At 40.5% G+C, this 21,581-nt stretch overlaps 1 protein-coding gene across 9 annotated transcripts in view; it reads left to right on the forward strand.

Annotated features, from left to right (window-relative positions):
- Positions 1-21,581, forward strand: part of MAGI2 (membrane associated guanylate kinase, WW and PDZ domain containing 2) — a 1,346,145-nt gene that overhangs the window by 1,012,125 nt on the left and 312,439 nt on the right. For all 9 annotated transcript variants that reach the window (XM_082691818.1, XM_082691817.1, XM_082691819.1 and 6 more), the window contains 2 exons: positions 18,132-18,253; positions 20,194-20,376. In XM_082691818.1, the coding sequence (XP_082547944.1) occupies positions 18,132-18,253; positions 20,194-20,376 (305 nt within the window). The remainder of the gene's footprint in view (positions 1-18,131; positions 18,254-20,193; positions 20,377-21,581) is intronic.

A 21,581-nucleotide genomic window follows, 5' to 3' on the forward strand; every position in this document is an offset into this window, starting at 1 on the left:
CACTATTACTGACTCTTCCTTTCTATGCCATCAATCTGTCCTGTGCAAATTCAGTTTTAAGTTGACACGTTTAATGTATTCAAAAGTCAGAAAAATCATCTCTGCCGTCATCATTACTGTCTCATCAAAATAGTTAACATTTATTGAGTGAATACTTAGTATGTGCTATGAACTGGGTGAAGTGCTCAGCTGTCTTGAGCACATCTGGAATCTTCACTATAGCGATAACGATGTAGATTGTCCTAAGTGTGCAGATGGAGAAATGCTGGCTGAAGAAGTTAAGTAGCTTACCCAGTTTCACCCAGTATTGAGAGGAATGGCTATTACTTAGACCTAGGCACTCTGACTCAAGAGCTTAGACTCCAAAGTCTTGCTCCAAATCATCATCCAGTAAATGGAGCTCTCAAAATCTTTAATATTGTAAACAACCTCTGAGACTCATCACTAAGAACTATGAGGGGTCCCTGGAGAATGTCTCCTCTCCAGCCCACCTCTAGTAGTTTCGCAGTCCCGGAAAGATGTCTGACAGGGAGTCTTCTGACCCAAGCATTCGGAGTCTTTCGCTCCATTCCCAGTGACTCGGGAATGGTTCTAGACAACATGACCACTGGTAGTAAGACGTGTGACACCTGAAAGAAAAGGAGTTCATACTGGGTGGACCTCAACATAGGGTTGTTGGCATTGCTTGGAGCAGATGAGGCAACACACAGTTCTGCATTTTAGAGAACACTGGTCCCCACTCTACATCTTTCCTTCTTTCATCTGCAGACTGGGCAGATGGACCAAGTTTCTCCTCTGTGGAGCAGCAGAAAGAAGTTAGCCCAATTCTTCCTGACAGACACCAAATCCATGAGAGTACAACACTTAGCAATGTATTAAGAAATCCTAAAGTTGCTAACTAGAAATGTAACTGTCACTGTTCATAAAGAAAAGGAAAAAAACTTTCAATGAAAAAAGTACAAAATGTAGAGTTGAACAGCTGTGACTTTTGTACAAATGTGGGTTTTTTTTTCCTCCTCTTTTGTGAAATTATGTCTGCTGGGTACAGTTTGGTTTTCAATGGCAGTTACACAATTTGCTTAACTAGCTAGTCCAGAAGACACAATTTCCTGGAACAGCTTTCATGCAAAGCTGCGTCCTCTGGCACAGACAGAGAAGCAAACCATATAACTGCAGTGAAAATGATAGTAGGGACTGACAGATGTGATTTTCATGTAGAGGTTTTTACAAGTTTTTCATGTGATGTCACACATCTGCTACTATAAAATGTTACTTGTGTACAATTCCAGAAAGTCTGAAAGATACCGCATAATATCTTCAATGTAACATTAAATGTAAAAGGAAAATCACATTCATTTCATGGTTAATGATGAGTATTCGTCATGATGTTGCAAGTTGGAAAGTAGCTAGAGAGGATTTCAGCTCAGAATCATATCCTAAGGATGTTTCTTTCCTTCATGGTTTTGAGTAGTTTCCTAAATCTTCCCAGAAAAATTTCCTAACTTCAGAACTTTTTTACAAGTCAGCATAAATATAAAACATTTCCAATTAGGAATAAACAGAAAAGAATACCATTTTAAGACCCTGTTTGTTCTTAGAGAATTGTTTTTCCAATAGGGAAAGTTAATTTTTTAAACTTTCAGCTTTTCCCCTCGATCTGTAGACACTGGCAAACTTTTCTTGATGCTTTTTAGACAGCTGTTTAACAAAGAAATCATTTCTTTGTTAACTTATGACATATGAGTTAACTATGAGTTAGCTATGTTAAGTCTATGACATAACTTAGAAAGTTAGGTCATAGAAGATACCAAACTGGAGTGCCATTGTTGATGAAGGTGCTGAGTGGTATTCTATACTAAGCCAAATCTTAAAAATAGCATGTGGTCACATCCATTGTGGTCATTTAGTAGCCAAAACTATGGGCTGCAGAGGATCACAGGATGTCAACCCTGCAACTTCCCAGCTGTGAGATCTGTAGTAGACGGGTAATGCAAAGGGAGGGGAAGGAGACAGAAGGGAGAGAAGGGAGGAGAGCAAGACCTTTTGTTTTGCACTTACCACGTGCCAAGTAGTATTCTAAGTGCCTTCCATACACTAGCTCATTTAATACTCAAACACAGACCAGAAAAACCCTGTGAAGTTTGTATTGTTATCCCCGTTTCACAAGGAAACTGAGGTACAGATAGTTTTGCAAGTACTAAATAATAGAGCCAGAATTTGAACCTGGGCAGTCTCATTCCATTGCTGGTGTTTAGCAATAAACAGGTATGTAGTACATCCTCAATAAATGTTAGCTATTTTTATCTTCTGTATCCCAATAACATGCATAAGGACTCAACTTGTGGCCTTACTTCTGTAGCTCATTCGTGATTACAATATACCCCCCAAAGTGAACAACTCTAAGGGAAATTATTTGATTTATAAGAAATATGTAATTTAATCTCATGGTGAGAGCATGCCATGTGGAATAAAGAATGCTTTTCCTTTAGAATTAGTGATAATTCCATAAGCCTCTGGAAATGATAAAGCAAGGACTGCAGAGTATGAGGTCTCAGTGGAAAGGGTTGAGGTTTCAGAATAATCTGCAAGGACGTTATTTTTGTCATAATTATCACCTTATGATACATGTCACCTTACATAACTGGGGATTTATGAAAGTGATAGTAGAGACAGTAATGTTTAAGGCATTATTTTAACTTTTAATATGCTTTCACATCTGTTATCCCAGCTGACAGTCACAGCACTTACAAAAGAAGGAACCAGTCCTCTGAGGACTTCATTGAGTTCTCCAAGGCCATATGACTTGTAAGGTTGAAGCCTGATGACGTCTAATGCCTCATAGAACTAAGAGAGACAGTTCAGTAGAGTAGCTATATTTTTACATTAATATCAAGTGTCTATACTTTATGAAATGTTTTCTTGTATTTATTAAACAAGCATATATCAGTTCACTTCACAGTTTAAAAAAAAAAAAAGGAACAAATATATCGAAGTTAATATGGGATACCTGATTTCTTCTGAACTATAAGCAGCTCTTTTGTGCTAAGGTGGCAGCCTTCCATTTTTACCTTCTTTGCTCTGAGCCAGGCCAGTTTCATACTCTGCAGCATCACTCCTTCAGCCTGGAACAAAAAAAGCAATCTGGCCTCATAAGGGAGGGACACACCCTAGCCCCATGCCCATGCTCTTTACATTACATTAGTATTTCTGATACTTTGTAACTGGTAATTTCTACCTACCTCCTCTCTGCCCCTTATTGATATTATATAAAATTTCAGTTGTTATTAAATTACTTTACACTATGGTCCAACCACAGATCTGTACAAAGACTTATGGCTTTCTTTTACTCTTCATGCGGGAGCCTCTCAAATATTTTTAAACTGTGATCCATTCAATCAAAATGAAGTCCCAGGTCCCATCCTCTTACCACAACCACCCAGTCAAGATCTGAATGCACAGCCCTCATCCACTCCTTACCTGAGGTTAGTTAGAGGTAATTTTTCATGCTGTGAGGGCCTCCACCACTGCTGGTTCATTCTCATCTGATTAAAATGTGCTCTGTATTCTAGTTACCTTCTCTTCCCCTGAATGTTTTTGCAAATGAAGGAAAGAAAACTTGATTCTGTAATTAGAAACGCTCTTATTAGCAACTGTTCGATCTCATAAACCACCTTATTTAACAAATCTTTGGGTTCCAAATGAAGAATGTTTTGAGCACTCAAAAGTTTAAATTAGTTTAATTGCAGGTAGAGTTTTACAAATAACAATGAATTATTCACCCTTGGCATCAGAGTTACATATAAATGTTTTTAAAAAAAGATAATTTTTACAATTCTAATGGATTATTTTGTTTGTCTTGAAGTCAGTAATAAAAGACAGGGGAATTATTACTCTAGCATCAGATTTTCTTTGAGAATGTATTCGTGAATATATTCATAAACACTTTGGGAGGAGTTGTTTGTATTTAGGCATTTTTTGTGAATCTAGCAAATTAAATTGGGCTCTTGGTGAGGTGCTTCTGCAGAGGTTAAGCACAGGCATGTAGCCCAGTAGCACAAAGCAGGGGAACTTAGTGGAGAGGCAGCAATGTGGGGGCACAGTCCCTGAGTTCTCATTATTCCAGGGAGAGAGGACAGGAATGGTCAGAACTGGAAACACCATACTGCATGCTCCCAAGAAAAGACCACACTTCCTCCTTCTCCCCCATTTTTATAGTGCTGTGAGAACTTGAAGCTATCCTTATGCAGTCAGGGAAGACAGCCTGCATTTAAGGAGTGCTGCCCAAGGGGGTCACAGACAACCTTTTGAGCCAGGTGTGAGCTGTGTGGTGAGTTGGATTCCTGCACTGAGAAGACACAGAGCCTTTGGGGAGTGCCATCCCTCCTGCTGAAAGAGGGGACCCCAGTCCGAAGTAGCTCATAGAGAAACAACCCAGAGAAAGCTGCCGCCATCTTTCACGGCACAATCCTGCTTACCTCTTGCCAAGGCAATGTTATATAACACACAAAGAGATCATTGTTATTATTCTAGAATGTGTACGACAGTTAGCTTATATAGCTTAGTTATTCTCTCTCTGGCTTAAACATGCTAGGCTTCTTGTGGGTGAATTGTGGATTGTTGTCTCATCACGCTGGATCTCACATACTTTGGAGTCATATCTTAGACTGAGACTAAGTTCTAAAGTTAGCACATAAAGTGAAAATTGGATAGAGTCAGAATTATCCTAAAAATCCCTTAGGATCACAGCATGTTGAAAACTAGCGTAGTGAAACAACACAACCATTCCCCCCCCCCCTTTGGTATTAGAAAAGAGTTCTTTCTGGAATTAAAGTATTTGGCTGGCATGCAGGTCTTTTAGATCTTTAATAGATACATAACTGGAATCACATTCAGCTCAGAGAGATGCGAATACTGGCAGAGAGATGAGGGAGCTTAGTCCAACAGAGGAAGTGGCTGATTGATGTCACTCTTTGGGCAGCCTGTTACTGAATAAAAGGCAGGATGGTCGCCCTAAGTGGGTAAAATGTAATGCCTTCCACCCCCACATGAGAACTTTAATCTCATCTTTTTCAATATGCAGATAATGTTTTTCAAAATTCACGTTGTGTCACAGACGATGATGTTAGTAATAGTTGTCCTTTTTGCATCCATGATTCTGAATTCACAGGCGAGGACAAAATTACACTTAACCTCCCTGGCTTTTTTCTGTCAAATGAGTGGTTTGGATTAGGTGATTGCTAAGGTCTCTTCTAGTTCAAGGAATATCCACTGCACCTGTGTTAACAAGGCTAACTTTGGCCATTTTCCTGTATGAGCCTCATTATTTTCTCATTATAACTGCTGATCAGAGCATACTTCAAATTTGAAAGCATTTTCTTTCAATTTCCATTTGTTATTTGGCTAGACAATAACATATATATTACCATTTTTAAAAATTATTTTAATGGTTTTAATAACGCTATCACATGAGTGTTATGAAAAGAAGGCTTCCTAAAAGGGTGGATGGTTATAATAGAATCTCCTTACAAAACTATGAAAAAAATATAAATGTTTTTGATATCTACAGACATGAAATGATATTACAATTGATGTTAAAAGGTCACAAAGATAAAGATAAGCTTATAAACAAAAAGTCAGCATAAGAACTATATTTTTCACATGTTCAAGGCTGAATGCATTCAAAGGGAATATTGTTGCCCCCTTTTTATGATATGAAGTCACATTGTTATACATTATTTATTACTAGCATTTAATAGGTGACTTCATATTTAACTAGGTGAAATTGTATTACAATAGACTCAACTAATTGTATAATAAAAACAGATGGATTACAGAAAGTTTTATTATCGAATTTCACGTTTAAACTCAATCCGGCTAAGTAAGATGAACTTTAAAATTGTCGAGGAAAAATATTATTCTGTGGCTTAGAAGGTTAACTGGATCTACTAGAGGCTAAAGAAAGTCAATTTGCTGCGATAAGCCATTACAGTTGGTTTCGCACTAAATTAGTCTAGAAGAAACTCACATTAGGTGTGTAGTTTCTGACAGCTTATTAAGTACCATGTGTTAAGTTTGCCATAACGTTAAAACGTTAGTTCAAATTTCCATTAAGCACAACACTCCTGTACGGAGGCTGACAGTCTCCTCATCCTGTTCTTATTTCACTTTCTTCCATTTTAACTGGGTGCCAAAAAAAAAAAAAAAAAAAAAAGAGTATAGTTTCAGATAGATAAAATGATATGAATAATTGTCCTTTTCCCTCTGATATTACTTAGTAATTAAGTTTGTGGCATCGACTTAATGTGTAAATACTTAGTAACTATTAGTCAGCCCAGAAAAGTGATATTAATAGCTACCATCTCGTAAGCACTTGGTAGGTAGTTGCTGTATTACATAACTCATTTAATCATCATCCTCGCCATGACATTTTACTTTCGATGCTGTTATTTCTGTTTTGTGGGCAAGCTGTCAAGCTAGTAGGTGGCAGAATAGAGCTATAACCCAGGACAGGAATTTAGAGACTTTATGTTACCCATATTTAGGCTATACTTAACTGTTGTACTCTGAATATAACAATGATACTAAAATCAACTTTAGTTCACATCATGTTTCATCTTTAGACATTTTCATATGTTTTATCTGTGTGCTCTTCAAAACAGTCTTATGAGGTGAATAGGATATTTCCAGATGGGCAGTTGTAGTTTGGACATATTAGGGGAATTTCACAAAGGTAGTGAGTGAGTGGCAGATCTAATCTTCAAATGTAGCTTAAACCCCAGAGAGTGATTTGGTCCCCCAAATAGGAGAGAATGACGACTCAGACACCTCATCAGTGGCTTTCATGTTAGTGAAACCCGAGAGGTCCACATGAGACTGAGGATGGCAGAGAGGGCAGGTGTCTCCCTTTTCCCCTCACGAGTCCTCACGAGTTATTCCTCACGAGTCCACAGCTTACAGGTGCCTATTATGAGCGGGTCAGGGGGAGAGAGTTCACCAGTGCTCCACGGCCTACTGTGTTAGCATATAAGGAATTTCCTGCTGAGTAAGTATCTCATTTTCATTTCCTATTGTATCACTGGACCTCAGCAGGACCTAACATGCCCTTTCCAGAATCTGAGACAAGACATGCATATTTGTGTTATTGACGACCTCTTTCTTACTCACATACAACTTTAACCTATTCATAAATACTAGTGCAGAATCATCTTATTATCAACATCATAATTGCCAGAGTCGTGGCCCATGTTCAACTTCTAGAATTTTAAGGGCACCATTCAAGAAAATTGAGTTAGGATTGACCCTAAATGAATCGAAAAGGTAATCCTTGAAGGAGACTCGTCTGGCTTAGAAACTACATTATACAAAGCCAGGGATCCTGGCTTCTTGCCCGCGTTCTCATTACCATTTCATTTTCACAGTAAGCAAAACAGACATGCATACACATACATACACATAGAAACCCATATTTCTAGGTACATAGTCTTTGGGTTCTATTAAAAAAATATATATGTACTAATCAACATAATGTGCTGTATTGTCAAAATGTTTGCCTTCAGAAAATCAGCAGGTAATTTACAATCCTGTGAAAGTTACCAGTTTCACAGTGAATCCTAGGAAAGAGGAATTCAGAATCATCTGGGCAAAGTATGTTAACGATTACCAAACACAGCCCATGCCTGTGTATACATAAGTTAGGTCACTTGAAAAGTAAGAGTATACCACGTAAATCAGTGTTGTTAGATTTGCCGCTACCCAGAGCGGGGTGTGAATCATGCATCTGCCCCTTACTGTGAGATCTGCAGAAAATTGCTGACCCTTTTTGAGGAGCAGGTGAGTGAAAAGTATGGAACCTGTTTAGCTAAGGGTTTGGCTTATAGCATTTGCTCAACAAATTTGGCTCCCCCCCCCACCCCACCCCCACCATTTACCACTCTTTTATTTTCTCCTTTCTTTACAAGGATGACATTTATTTTCCAAACGATTGTTTTTTTCCACCAAATTGTGACATCTATTAAATAATTTAAATCAGAGCAAGAACAAAGTAACTTTAAAAGTGTGCAAAATGGAATGTTCTTCTGAAATATTCAACATCACACTTTTCATCTTCCTTATTTAGAGATTCAGAATGAAAAATACAGACTTGGCCCAATGTGGGGGGCCTAAATTTCCCAAACTTACATGTGTATTATGAAAAGGAACACACACATTATGTGAAAATACCTACCCCATTAAGGCAACATGAAACTGTCACCTAATCTTTATGAAGCTTTGCTCTTCTGATAATGGCATAACTTTAGAGATCGTGTGCTAATGACATAAAACTCTGCAACAATACTTGTTCCCTAAAAAGCAATCTATTGAAAACAGCCGTGAAGCAGAGGCACCTGGGTTGCTCAGTCAGTTAAGCATCTGCCTTTGGCATAGGTCATGATCCCATGGCCCTGGGATCAAGCCACACATTGGGCTCCTTGCTCAGTGGGAAGACTGCTTCTCCCTTTCCCACTCCGCCTGCTTGTGTTCCCTCTCTCTCTGTCTCTCTCTCTCTGTGTCAAATAAATAAATAAAATCTTAAAAGAAAAAAACATTAAAGAAACTTATTTCCACCTTTCTTTGCTCTTGGTTCTGCTAAACCTTTATCCTCTATTTCCACTACAATTCTTCCCCAATGCCTTTCTTCCCAGGTTCCTTCAGTTCTCAGAATGAAAGCCTCCTGCCGCACTCAGGCCATTTGCTGCAATAAACCAATACAGTTGGTTTATCACAATAAAAGTGTTTTCTGAATATCAAAATATAAGTTTTTTTTAAATTTTGTCAGGTTTTCTAATTCTTCCTGTGTAACTTTTTAGCATGTAAAAGGAATTGCTGTGTATTTTATTTCTCCCTGGTTTGGAAAGTAATAAAGAACCAATAGTTGAGCATAATACTTTTTTATATTTTTTCTTACTATGGTAATTGGAACTAAAAACTTTGGGAGTTTTGATATTATATGGAATTGGAGTTTCTTCATGTCTTATTGACTGTGAGAATTGGCCAATGTTCTGCCCCAGTCTTATCCATCCCTCTTTACTAGCACTCCCCTGGCTTCCTGCTTCCTGGATAATTGCAGACATCAATGATGTTACCTGTGTGATTGCTCACTATTCTGAGTGTCTGTGTTGATTTTCTGACACTCCTTCGAGTCAGGCCCCAAAGTACTCCTGTATCTGTGGTTGTACGTGTCTACCATTGTCTGAGGGACATATGGAGTTCAGAAGGCTTAGCCTGTAGTGTGATTCACATTTTAACATCTCATAAATAAATTCATTAATCAGTAGGAACCCAGTTCAACATAGAGCATACCACAGGTCAGATTATGCTCACACCTCCCAGCACACAGTAACGTCTGATTTTTTGGATCATGTGATTCTTCACAGTCCTGGAGCATCTCTTACTTACCCTCAGAGCCCCAGGCAGGAACAATACGTAGTGTGCTGGAGTGGCCAGTAAGTGATGCAAAAATGATTGAGGATTTCAGGGAGTATCACAACTTTCCTATTTGGTTGATAGGGTAACACTCATACTATGGCCCCCAAGTTCGGGAATAAGGCACCTCTGCCACGACAGAGACTGTTCCCTAGACAAGAGTCCTAATGGAAGTGGGGAGACTTTTTGACAAAACCACACCCCGCAGCATGACTTACAGCTAGTTTTCTAAGCCTATAGCTCTCATCCCCTCGTCCTGACTTCTGCTCCCATGCCAGCCGTGGGCAGTCACTCGTCTCCTACTCTAGCTAAGCAGGACTGAATACTCCTGAACATCTTTGTATGCACTAGTCTCTTCCTGAAGTGCCCCTCTCCATCTGGCAAAATGTATCCTAGAGTCTGCTTCAGTGTGGCTCTTTTGGTGAGGCTGTCCCCGAAACATCAGACAAAGCTGCCTTTTCTTCTTGTCCCAATTTACCCAATACTGTCGCAGTTTTAAAACTGAAAGTCTCATCACATCACGTGATGAGCACTGGGTACAATTAATGAATAACTGAACTATATGTTGGCTACTTGAGTTTAAGTTTAAAAAAAAAAAAAAAAAAAGTTAAAAAAACCCTGAAAGTCTCATGCCCTAGGAAATCCCTTGGTCCTACAAAACTGGGGTGGTTGGTCCCCTGACCTGTTTGTCTCCCCAGTGGAGTAAAACACCCCATCACTGAGGGGGTTGTGTCATGTTCACGTTTGTGTCCCCACTGACAGCACACTGATAATTTAGCGACCTTCTATATGAGATCCGAAGGACAAAGCCATTCAGTCTGTGTTAGCAGATACCAGTGGAAGAGGACGCATTAGTCTTGTCTCTTAATACAAAAAGATCCTGCAATAGTGTAGTCTTTTAGTTTTCCTCTAGATAAGTTCTGTCTTACCTCTATGTTTATTACTCAGTACTTGGGCTCAATTGAGAAACCAAAATTTAGAAATACCTTTGATGATCATAATAATGCTCCCAGCAATAACATTTAAGAAAGACGTTTTATGGGAATGAGAAGGGATGAATAGAAAACATTTTTTAAATTTTTTCCATTAGTTTCAGAGGTAGAATTTAGTGATTCATCAGTAGAAAACATTTTTAAATGCATGCCCAGTGGCTCTGAAATTTTTGAAAATGAGGCTATGTGTCTTGTAGGTCTCGGGAACTTCATGACATGCTTGGCAGTGCACATTTTATTTCCGCCAGGAGTAAAATATCCAGTTGTCCGGGTAATTTGTAAATAGTACTGGCTAAGTGATAAATAGCCCTTATATGTAGAATACGTATTACAGACCAGTGTCTTAGTATGTAACTTTAGAACTACTAAAGGGAGAAGGGGAGAGAGAGTTCACTTATCTGAAGATGTAGGTTCAGTCTCATGAGGACAGACTCCTTAGCTGTGAGAGTCGCAGTGCTAACACATGGCTACTCTCCTCAGTTGGCTGTGATTCCACCTTCCACCTCAACAGTATATCCCCAGGTCAGACACCCTTTTGTCCAGAAAAAGCAGGAGCAAGTAATATGTGAATGACTCAGGCTTACCCACATTCACAAAGCAAACTCACATTACCCTCAAATACAGGAGGGGATAATGGATGGACATTAATACAAAGAAAATTATCACTGAAGTGTTAGAATTGGGAAGAAATCTTCCAACAGGTAAGATTCAATTATTCGGTTAAAAAAGAATGCTTCAAGTAAAATAGATTCAATTCTTCCCTTTATCCAAAGCCCATATTTTAAAATAAAGTATATTTAAAACATTTGTCTTTAGTACTTTTAAATTTTAGTTTTAGCTTTTCAAGGCATACTTTGTATTAGCTAAGCCCTATTTTATAATTCTTTTTGTTCCTGTTTTATCTTCCCTGCTAGACTTGTGTTTGATTGACCTTTGTCCCTCCCTACACCCTCTTTCATAGTGCTGAGCAGGGTATTTGAGAAACAAATATTTGATGGATCACGATAGCGTTTATCGACTACTTACATCCAGGTACTGGTCTGAAGTGATTTCTTCATTTAAATTCATTTAATATGCACGACTCTATGAGGTAGGTATTACTTTTATCCCAACTTGAGAGAGAAAAATCCTGAAGCACAAAAAGGGTAATTGATGTCCTCAAGGTCACATACCTAAGATGTAGTGGGGCTTGGACAAATCCCAGCGACATGACTACTGTGTCCAAGCTCTTGATACACTGCCCCGCCTTTGGAGAAGAAGCTTGGCCCCAGGAGATCCCCCATAGGGCTATAATCCTCTCTTGGTTTCCAAAGCATGAAGTAGTTTTTACTACTTAAAACCTGATAGTAGAGAAAGCTTTATGGCGTCTTCTCGAGGCTTGTTTTACAATGAATCAAATATACGTGTAGTGGGTGTAGTGTTTGTGTTTGCCACTGCAGCCACGGTCTAGGGGTTCAGATGTGAGGAAGTGATATGCGGCTTTTCTGACCACCCAGAAGTGGGGTCACAGAAAACCTAGGGAATTCCAAGCAACCAGGAAATTCATACTCTGATTCCATACAGGAATTGCTGTTTCAAAAAAAAAAAAAAAAAAATGCTCCATGGGGCGCCTGGGTGGCTCAGTGGGTTAAGCCGCTGCCTTCGGCTCAGGTCATGATCTCAGGGTCCTGGGATCGAGTCCCACATCGGGCTCTCTGCTCAGCAGGGAGCCTGCTTCCTCCTCTCTCTCTCTCTGCCTGCCTCTCTGCCTACTTGTGATCTCTCTCTGTCAAATAAATAAATAAAATCTTTAAAAACAAACAAACAAACAAAAATGCTCCAGGTAAAATAGATTTTGGGAAGCCTCCAAAGGAGCGTAACATAGAAGAAATAATATACTGAGCCACAACCCCAAATCCCAAGCCAATTTTCCCATGCGCAGCGGTGACTGGCTGCCTCCCTGGGCTCCCTCACTTTGTCCCTCACATAGCGCTTTTCCACGTGAGCACATTTCTAGTGTAACACAAAATAGCAGCTGCTACTTACCAGCTTCTCAGTTTCAAATCTTCCATCACCGTAGTAGGCTGACATTTTCACCTTTCACAAGAATGTCTTGGGAGATTCTCTGTTTTGAAGGATTTCATGAGTCTTCACCCAAACAGGTAATATCACATAAGCTGGCCCTAAGCTTCACATAGAGTCCTGTCACAGATATATTTTATGGGAGCGTTAAACTGGAAACCAGTGAGATCTGTCCCCTCTCGTGGATGCCTGCCTCCCATCCATTTACTTACTCAGTAAATATTTCTGGAGCGCTGGCCACCTAGAGTGTAGTAGAGTAATTACTGTAGCCACCTTGACAACCTTAAACTATTTCACTTGTGGCACAACATCTACTTGAAAGCTGCTCCCTTCTCTGTCTTACATTGAACCAGTGATCTGTCTCTAAACTGTTCACTGAAATCAAGATGGTGGGATAGTAGCCAAGGGGTACAAAAGACCCCATTTGTGACTGTACACTAAAAGTTCCCCTCTCCGAAAACCAAGGAGAAGCAAGGTGGGGTGGGCGGAGGCTATGATATGGAGGGAATGCTGGCATTGGGGGTCAGATGGTGACCTTGATGACCAGCAGACCTGCCCGGGCATGCTGATGGGCTTAGGGTGTAGAGCTTTCCTCCTGATTCTTGCATTCCCTCAGTGAAGAAGGCAGCAGTCAAACAGGACCCTGACCTGGGACTCCTCTTGGCAGCATATCATTCGATCAGATGCAAATATTTTTTGCTCCTCTGTGCATGTTATGAATCTTCTAATACTAGAAGTCTTCTCTTCTGGAGCCAGAATAGCATTTCCTAGCACTCCCCAAGGCCACATACAGAAAAAGAGTCTTCCACATAAATCTTAGCAGGAAGAAACTCCTTCGCGCCTTCTCAGTTTCTAACTCAGGAGTGTGCAACCCTCATTGCACATTAGTGTTACCTGGGAAGCTTTCTTAATGCCAAGGCCTGTATGTCATTCTGAGATTGTGTCTGTTGATTTAGGGTGGACCTGAGTCTTTTCTGGTTTTGCTGTTGTTGGTTTGCTTGTGTTGAGGCTCCTCGGGTTGAATCAGAACTACAACGCACTGCCACATATGAACTTATTTTAAGTTTCCAGTCCATAATGAAAGGAGGAGGTTAAGCTACCAGCGAGTGAACACAAGAGCAAAGAGAGAAGGCAGTGGAATCCCGTCTTTGACATCCTCATCCCTTTGCCATTCCGACACGGAGGCATCTCGCGTCGGTAGTCCTTCCTTTTTGTGAAGGAAAAACAGGGTTGTTATGAAACACCCACTGCAGAATATGACTTATATCCTCCTAGCTCATACCACCTTAAAGATCTGTAAAATATGACAGTAGACTGATAGGATTAAAAGGTAAGAACTCGGGGCACCTGGGTGGCTCAGTGGGTTAAAGCCTCTGCCTTCGGCTCAGGTCATGATCCCAGGGTCCTGGGATGGAGCCCCGCATCGGGCTCTCTGCTCAGTGGGGAGCCTGCTTCCTCCTCTCTCTCTCTGCCTGCCTCTCTGCCTACTTGTGATCTCTGCCTGTCAAATAAATAAATAAAATCTTTAAAAAAAAAAAAAAGGTAAGAACTCTTGGTGGCACCCCAGGTGCTGTTTTATATAGAAGCTAGATGAACTAGCTAGCAATGATCTCCCAGAGCCTAAACGATGAAAAGGATGAAGGCATTTGTCATTCCCATGCTTTGTACACATTGTAAGATCCCCAAATCCTTGCTAAAAGGACTCGAAACTATTCATTTTGGAAGCACAAGGAAGACACGGCTTTCTTATTCAGCAACAATCATATTTCTTTGTGATAGGCCTTTTTAGCTTGGGAGCATTTTACATTTTGAATGAATGTCTTCATTTCTGACGATGTGCATGTTCTGTAGCAATTAGTTTAGGATACTAAAGCCACACCCAAGCATGCCAGACTAGTTCATTGGTATTTTCATTCCCCGTCAACTCTAGAAACTCACTTTGGTGACGAATGGCGTATTTTCAAAATAGTGTCCATAAAGCAGGTGGCTATGCTTTGGCTTTCCTAAGGAAATAATTAACATGCAGATGGCAGTTGAAGGAACCCAACTGTATATAGAAATGTATTCCAGAATGTTCTTGTATTTTCTGAAGATAAAGTTATGCATGTGATACACGGTGACCTAGGAGAATGGGAACGGGACAGGAAATAAAGAGAGCACATCTTTCGGTATACTTCAAAGCTGTTTCTTGGTTGCTCAAAATTACTAACGTGTATTAGCAAACAAGTCTTGAAACACACACTCATCATTTAACTATTTAATAAACAAAAATATCATCTTTCAGTGTGTCCAAAGCTTAGCATACAAAGATGAGCACATTGAACCTGTATACAGGTGTGCATAATCTATAGAAGGAAATACACATGAAAGTCAGCTATTAAAATACAGTATGATAAGGTTATGATAGCTTGTGAAATTCATTATTGTGAAATTATCATTTAGGATACTGTATACTAATGACATCAGGGAAAGCTCTCCCTGCCAGACTTGGAGGAAAAATACTTATAAGACTCAGTAACAGGAATACTATGTCCTCTGAATGTCTTGAGTTTCACTTAAATACTCTGAAGAAAATAACCAGTTTCTCTGTCCCATTGAATTAGTGGTTTGAAAGCTCAAAGCTAATTCGTAACATAACGCTAGCGACCAAATAGGGTCCTATATGATCAGTTCTATCTGTTGATCCACCCAGATTCAACTCCTGTCACCCAGATTTTGCTTACTTTCTGTTGTTTTTGTTCCTTAAAAGTACTGCAAATCCTCCCAGTGATGAGACAGGTTATAAGAAAATAAATAAATAAATAAACTGTGACAAGAGACGTCTGTTCAAGATCTTATGAGAGCCAAGGGAAAGAGTGTGACACAGGCTGGCCGTGTTGCTAGGGGAGGCTAGGGAAGGAGCTCTAGCACAGATGGGAAAAGCATCATCATAATGACCCTGTCAGCAGCCCTCGTTAATAACAGTAAAAAAGAAGAGCTAGACCTTGAAGAATCAACAATCACTGGACCTTACAATTGCGGGGTCTTCCCTGTGTATCTGTGCTTTGCCAACATTTTATCTCTGGTCCTCACAGCAATCCCAATAAGCAGATACTAATATCCCCGTGTACCGCACGGGAATATCGACGCTTCTGGAGGTGAGTAATTTGTCCAGGATGCCACCTCCTACCCAGGTAGTCTTGCTTCAAGGGCTGCATTATTGCATGCTGAAATTCTCATGGAAGGATAGGGGATTGACACAGTGTTGTCAGCGAGAGTCACTCCAGGTGTGTCCAAGAGGGGGGTGTAGTGCTGCACACGCTGCGCCTGCTGAAGGGGAAGCTACAGAGATAAGGAAGGCAAAGTCAGGAATAAAGTTTCTTTAGGTAATAGGAAGATCTCAAAGGATTTTAATAAGAGGGTTACACGAAAGCGGAGAAAAGGCAAGAGAGGCCTCAAACTCTGATCCTTCTGAAATCTGGTGGGGCTGTCAGAGTCTCCTGGGTGAAGAAGTTTTGTAAGATCTCAGGCCGTCGTTCATTACATGCTACAGATCACAGGGACTCCTTGGTGCGTAAGAGCGTGACAGTAGTATTTACTTCCAATGGGAAATAATTTTACATAAGACAGATTTACTTTGAAGTCCACCCTGGGGACTGCCATTACCAAAGGAGGTTCTCATAAAGGGCCCTCTTCCTACATGGCACCAGAAGCAATGTTAGAGAACAGGCCTGGTGCTCTTAACCCCCCCACATCCCCCACCCCCTGCCCAAAGCCTCTCCTGTGGACTCAAAATGCTCACAGGGATGGTGGTGAGAACATGGTGATGCTGGTGGCAGGTGGCTGCTGCTAGTTCCCGAACTGTCTCTGTTTGCTCCCCTGTGCCAGCATTCACTGCTTCCTCGAACCCTAACGACCTCCCCCAGAGGAAGGCGATCGTAGGTCCGTATGACAGATGAAGGTTTAGTCACATAGCTAAGCAAGTCGTAGAGGTAGATTTTGAATCCAGGGCCAGTAGACTCCTGAGCCTGCGTGGCAGGCAGCTTACCCTACCCTGCCTCCCACGAGGAAGAGATTATAAATACAGCAGTCATCTTATCCTGTTTCTGAAGACTGCTTTTCTGTCTCGCTAGGAATTATCTGATTTATTATAATAGAAAATTGGTTGTTGAGGCTTTGTTTCTTTTGTCTCCTATTCTTTCTGATATATACTTTGAGAAAACATAATGAGAAGATTCTGTGTGTGTGTGTGTGTGGTGTGTGCATGCCCATTAAATATGTGTGCGAATGGGGTGCTCGAGTGCCTCAGTTAGTTAAGCATCTGCCATCGGCTCATGTCATGATCTCAGGGACTTGGAATCAAGCCCGGCTTCAGTCTCCCCACTCAGCAGGGAGTCTGCTCGGCCCTCTCCCTCTGCCCCTCCCCTTCCTGCTGGTTCTCTCTCACACTCTTCCTTTCTCTCTCAAATAAAATCTTAAAAAAAAAAAAAAAATGTGCACTTGCCAGTGCGAACTCGTACATCAAAAAGAGAAGGTGTGTGGATAAGAATTGCCTTTGGTCAGATCTCAGCCTTGCCACTTACTGGGCATGAGATTTAGACCTCCTGTGTGTCAGGCTCATTGCCTTTAAAATAGCAATGTTTCCAGCTGAAGACTGTTGTTTAACTACATTGAGAAAATATATCTGCAATACTTAGCACAGAGTTAAGTACCCAGAATTGTTCATTCGTCTTCTAACTCCTCTTTGGTCGTCAGGCTTTCCTACCATAATTCTATTTCTGTTTGTACAAAAAGCAAAAACCAATGTATATGTCAGCCCTACCACGGGGGCATTTATATCCTAGAGAAAGAGCTATGTGTCACTGCCTCTAGGCAGCGTTTTTTTTTTAGTTCCTACCCTCTCCAAGGACAAGGAGCTTTAAATTTCATATAAAAATTCATTAGGCTGTAAGGAGCTATAAGGGATCCTTATATGATCAGCCCTCGGGTTAGCTGATCCGCAGCTGCTTCAAGACACTTGGAGTCTGCTGTCTACGAGTTTATCATCTCATTATGCCAACTGTGAATACTTTCCTTTTGACTGACATGAGCATCAACCACCCCCCCCAACAGGTATCTTATGACTTGTGCAGATATCCTTGGGAATCTGTCCTTCTCTATCCCAGCCCTTCAATCCAGGTCTGTCTGACTCTAAAAAGTATGAATGCTGGTTGCTAGTCATCAGTGGATTTAACTTATCTTGTTAGATATGGGGACTTTGCAAAGCTTAGAAGATCCTCTTTGCGACACCATTCAGTATAAATTTCATTTGCTGACCATTTATTTTAATGCATCGAACTCATCCTCAAACTAACACAAGAGACCAGAAAGCAAGTGCACATTCTAGTTCTTTTGACGGAGTCATGCATAATTTAAATACAATAACATATGATGGAGGCATTGCGAACTCTGCTCCTGTCACAGAAATGTGCGTTGTACGCAGGCCAGCGCCAGCAGAGGCCTGACCTCATGCCTGGTGGGGCACTTGACAGATCACACAAGGTGTCCCTTAACCGCCTGCTCTCTGTAGGGCTCTACATATGTTCTCTTAAATGACTTTGCCCCACTGTTAGCCTAATTTGAAATTTTATTCCTCAGCCACATAAATAGAAGAACACAGTTTGAAAACCCCGTCCTGGAAGCAAAAAGGAAGCTACAGCAGCATAACATGCCCCACACGGAACTTGGAACAAAGCCTCTGCAGGCACCGGCTTTCCGAGGTGAGTACCAGGTCCACCCGCCATGTTTCAAAGAGAAAAATGATCTACCAAACTGCCTGCTCTTCCAGATCTGCCTTTAGCTGGGACCATTTCAGAAGATGATTTGCTTTCCCCAAACCCCTCTCCTAGCTTTAGCTGGATGTTTGCGGGGCTCCGTGGCTTCCTTACAGCCTCCCGGCTGTACCTTAGAGAAATGTGCAGCCCGGTGCCGGGAGGAGACTCCTGGGTTTTGACAGTGGGACGGGAAAGTCACTGTAAAGTTCAGATTCATAGAGACCCCTAGGCTTGTCCTCCAAAGACCACGCACAAGAATAAGGATTGTTCTCCTTTGTGACAGTAGACGGTTCCTGGTGGACATTACCTAAGCCCACATCCACCCGCCCTCGCGCGGTCCCCGAGAGGTCGCGCAGCGTCAATGACTTGTCTTACTATCTGCGCGACCGCGCCAGGAGGCCCTGGCCGTTTGGTATGTCCATCCGTCTGTCAGGGCTTCCTGCTGCCCTTGACCACACCTTCGAGCCACATAGTGGGATGAGTTGCTGCACAAATTTTCACGTCTGGTGGGGTCTTATAAATGAGAGCACGAATACCGCACCCCCACAGCATAAATGCCATGAATGTAAAGGTCTCACGGTAACTTTGCTCCTAAGATGTGATGTGCATCAAAGAAACGTAGATGGCAAGATCAAAATGCATTTTTCATTTACATTTTAATGGAAAAAACATAAACTTAAATATAAAATAGAGAATAATTATATATATGTGTAGACCTATTATATATATGTTTTATATATATATTATATATCTTTTAATGCAGACCTATGGGACATGTGATACATGAAATAAAATTCCAGAATGATGATTCCTTATATCTATTACGTATCAACCAAAATATAACAGCAGCCAAAGCACTAAAATACTTAGCCAAGTACCTATCTGCAGTTTGGCATTACAAACATCAAATCATATCACCGAAAATGTAATAACTCTATGCGTGTAGCACGTGTATATACTTTGTGTGTGTGTGTATACACACTTGACTGAGATAATGTTTAAAGCAGATATTAATTCTATTTCCTACCATGACTTTATTTTTAAAGCATGTAATATGCTTAGGAATATGTTTACTACAGATCATAGCTGGAAAATCGCATCATGTAACAAATTGGTGCGCAAACCCAAATGAGTGGGTTCTCGTTATGGTCAGAGTGTTTAGGTATATGATTTGAGTGCATCAACATATTGTTACAAAATGTGTTACCTTTACATTCATAATGATACATAGAAATATTGGCTTGTCTTTTGCTCACATTTTAGAGTATACTAAACACCATAAGGGCAGTAGAGCTTTATCTAGTCATCTTTATAGCATCTCACAATATAAGCAAAAGTTAACTCGGTCCCACATCCAGGTACTCCTTCTAAATAGTTTAGACATTTGATTTGATAGTAGCGTTCCATGGGTCTTATTCTTTTAAAAATAAAACAGTCCATTCCGGTTTTCCAGTTTAATCCCTTCAAAGTGTTAGGCAGGACCCGCCACTGACAGGTACCTCCTGCTTGGACTCCTTTAGAAAAAGGAATGTATCCAGATGTGTCTGGATGAGTCGGGCTCCTCTTTATCTATAGGCTTTGATGGCCTGTTGATTCGGCCCTTTAAAAAAAAAAGCCCAAGGAGGGCTGCTTTGGTGAATGAAAACACTGACTTGACCGAAAAGCTACAAACCAAACAGCTTTTTTGCCTTTCCTGGATGCTTGGGACTGCTCTCTGTTTGCAGAAAGTACTAAAAATTCAGCTCCTGCCTTCACTGCCTGCTTGCTTTTACTACAGGAGACACCCCCCTTACCCCTGGGACGGCTGCTCAGAAGCTGGCTTTCCCCTGTGTACGAACTTGCCTTAAATATGCTTTTTCTTTTTTAACTTATATTGGCCAATGTAGAAAAACCACTCTTCACCCGGGATGCATCCCAGTTGAAGGGAACATTCCTCAGCACCACCCTAAAAAAGAGCAACATGGGTTTTGGATTCACCATCATTGGTGGAGATGAGCCTGATGAGTTTCTGCAGGTGAAAAGTGTGATTCCGGATGGGCCTGCCGCGCAGGATGGGAAAATGGAAACAGGTAAGGTCCTTACTGCTTTAGAAATTTGTTTTCCAACAGCTTTCCTTTCCTCTACCCACACCCCCATCCCCCGACCCCCCTACCAAGGCAAATAGGAGGAGCTTCTTTCTATGATTTTAATTCGAAGGCCAAAGATCACTTCACTTTAGGGAAACCAGAAATTATGTTTCTCCTAAGTTTAGGAGTATCAAATTGAAGTATTTTGGAATAGATCTAAGTATCATTCTTGTCTCATTTTTCAGACTGCCCCTTCTATTTGCTGGATTTAATGGGCTCTTGAGATTGACACTTTTCTAATTTATTTTTAGAGTTCCGTCTTAGAAATGTGATTAACATTTCATACTATTCTACCCGATCCTCCACCATTGATATTTTAAAATCTGCATTAATCTTGTGATAGTCTCAATGCTGAATTGCCCAGGTTAGATATTTAAATATGCATGCTCATCTCAAAGAAAAAAAAATTTGGATGGTATTCATCTACATATGTCCGCATCGATGTTTTAATATATAAGGTTGTTTTCTGCAGTTCTTACGAATCAATTTTCACATGCAGTTAACTTGGATGTCTATCAAATTATAATCAAAAGTCATTTAACATGGAGATGTGGAGGCAAATTGTTAAAGGCACAAATGCATAAAATATGAAAGGTCCACAGGGGTAGAGAAAAAAGTGATGAACTAAGTCTGGTTTTTCAGTTTGATTTTAAATTCTCCTTCCTGGCCCATGTCCTTGGATTAATCCCATAACTTACAAATGCTAGTTTCCTTACCTGAGGTGTGGGGGAAGAAGAAATTCGATCTTGTGTCTTTAAAATACTGATTCAAGAATTTTGTAGTGTTGTTTTTGAAATACATTAGAAAGTATTACAAAGTATAGTAACTGTATCTCCAAAGAACTGTATCACCATTTCACATTTTTACAGTGTTGATTTAATTTGTGATATCAACTTGCCGACATTAATGGGTCTTAGTAGATATACAAATTAGAGAATTACTTTTGAGGAAACATTATCACCTCTATGTGGTCTGTATATTTGTGAATTGTTATATTACCATTTAGTAAGTGGTTCCTCAAGAAATAACTGCTTTCCAAGGTCACCTATGAATATATTTGTAACTCCCTCTCACTGGTGAGTCATAATCCATCTAGTAGCTGTTACAGCTCCTTAAAGTTGAGTGAAGTTTTAAAACTAACCCACCAC

Source organism: Mustela nivalis (genome assembly GCF_964662115.1).
Source record: "Mustela nivalis genome assembly, chromosome: 12".
Classification (NCBI taxonomy): domain Eukaryota; kingdom Metazoa; phylum Chordata; class Mammalia; order Carnivora; family Mustelidae; genus Mustela; species Mustela nivalis.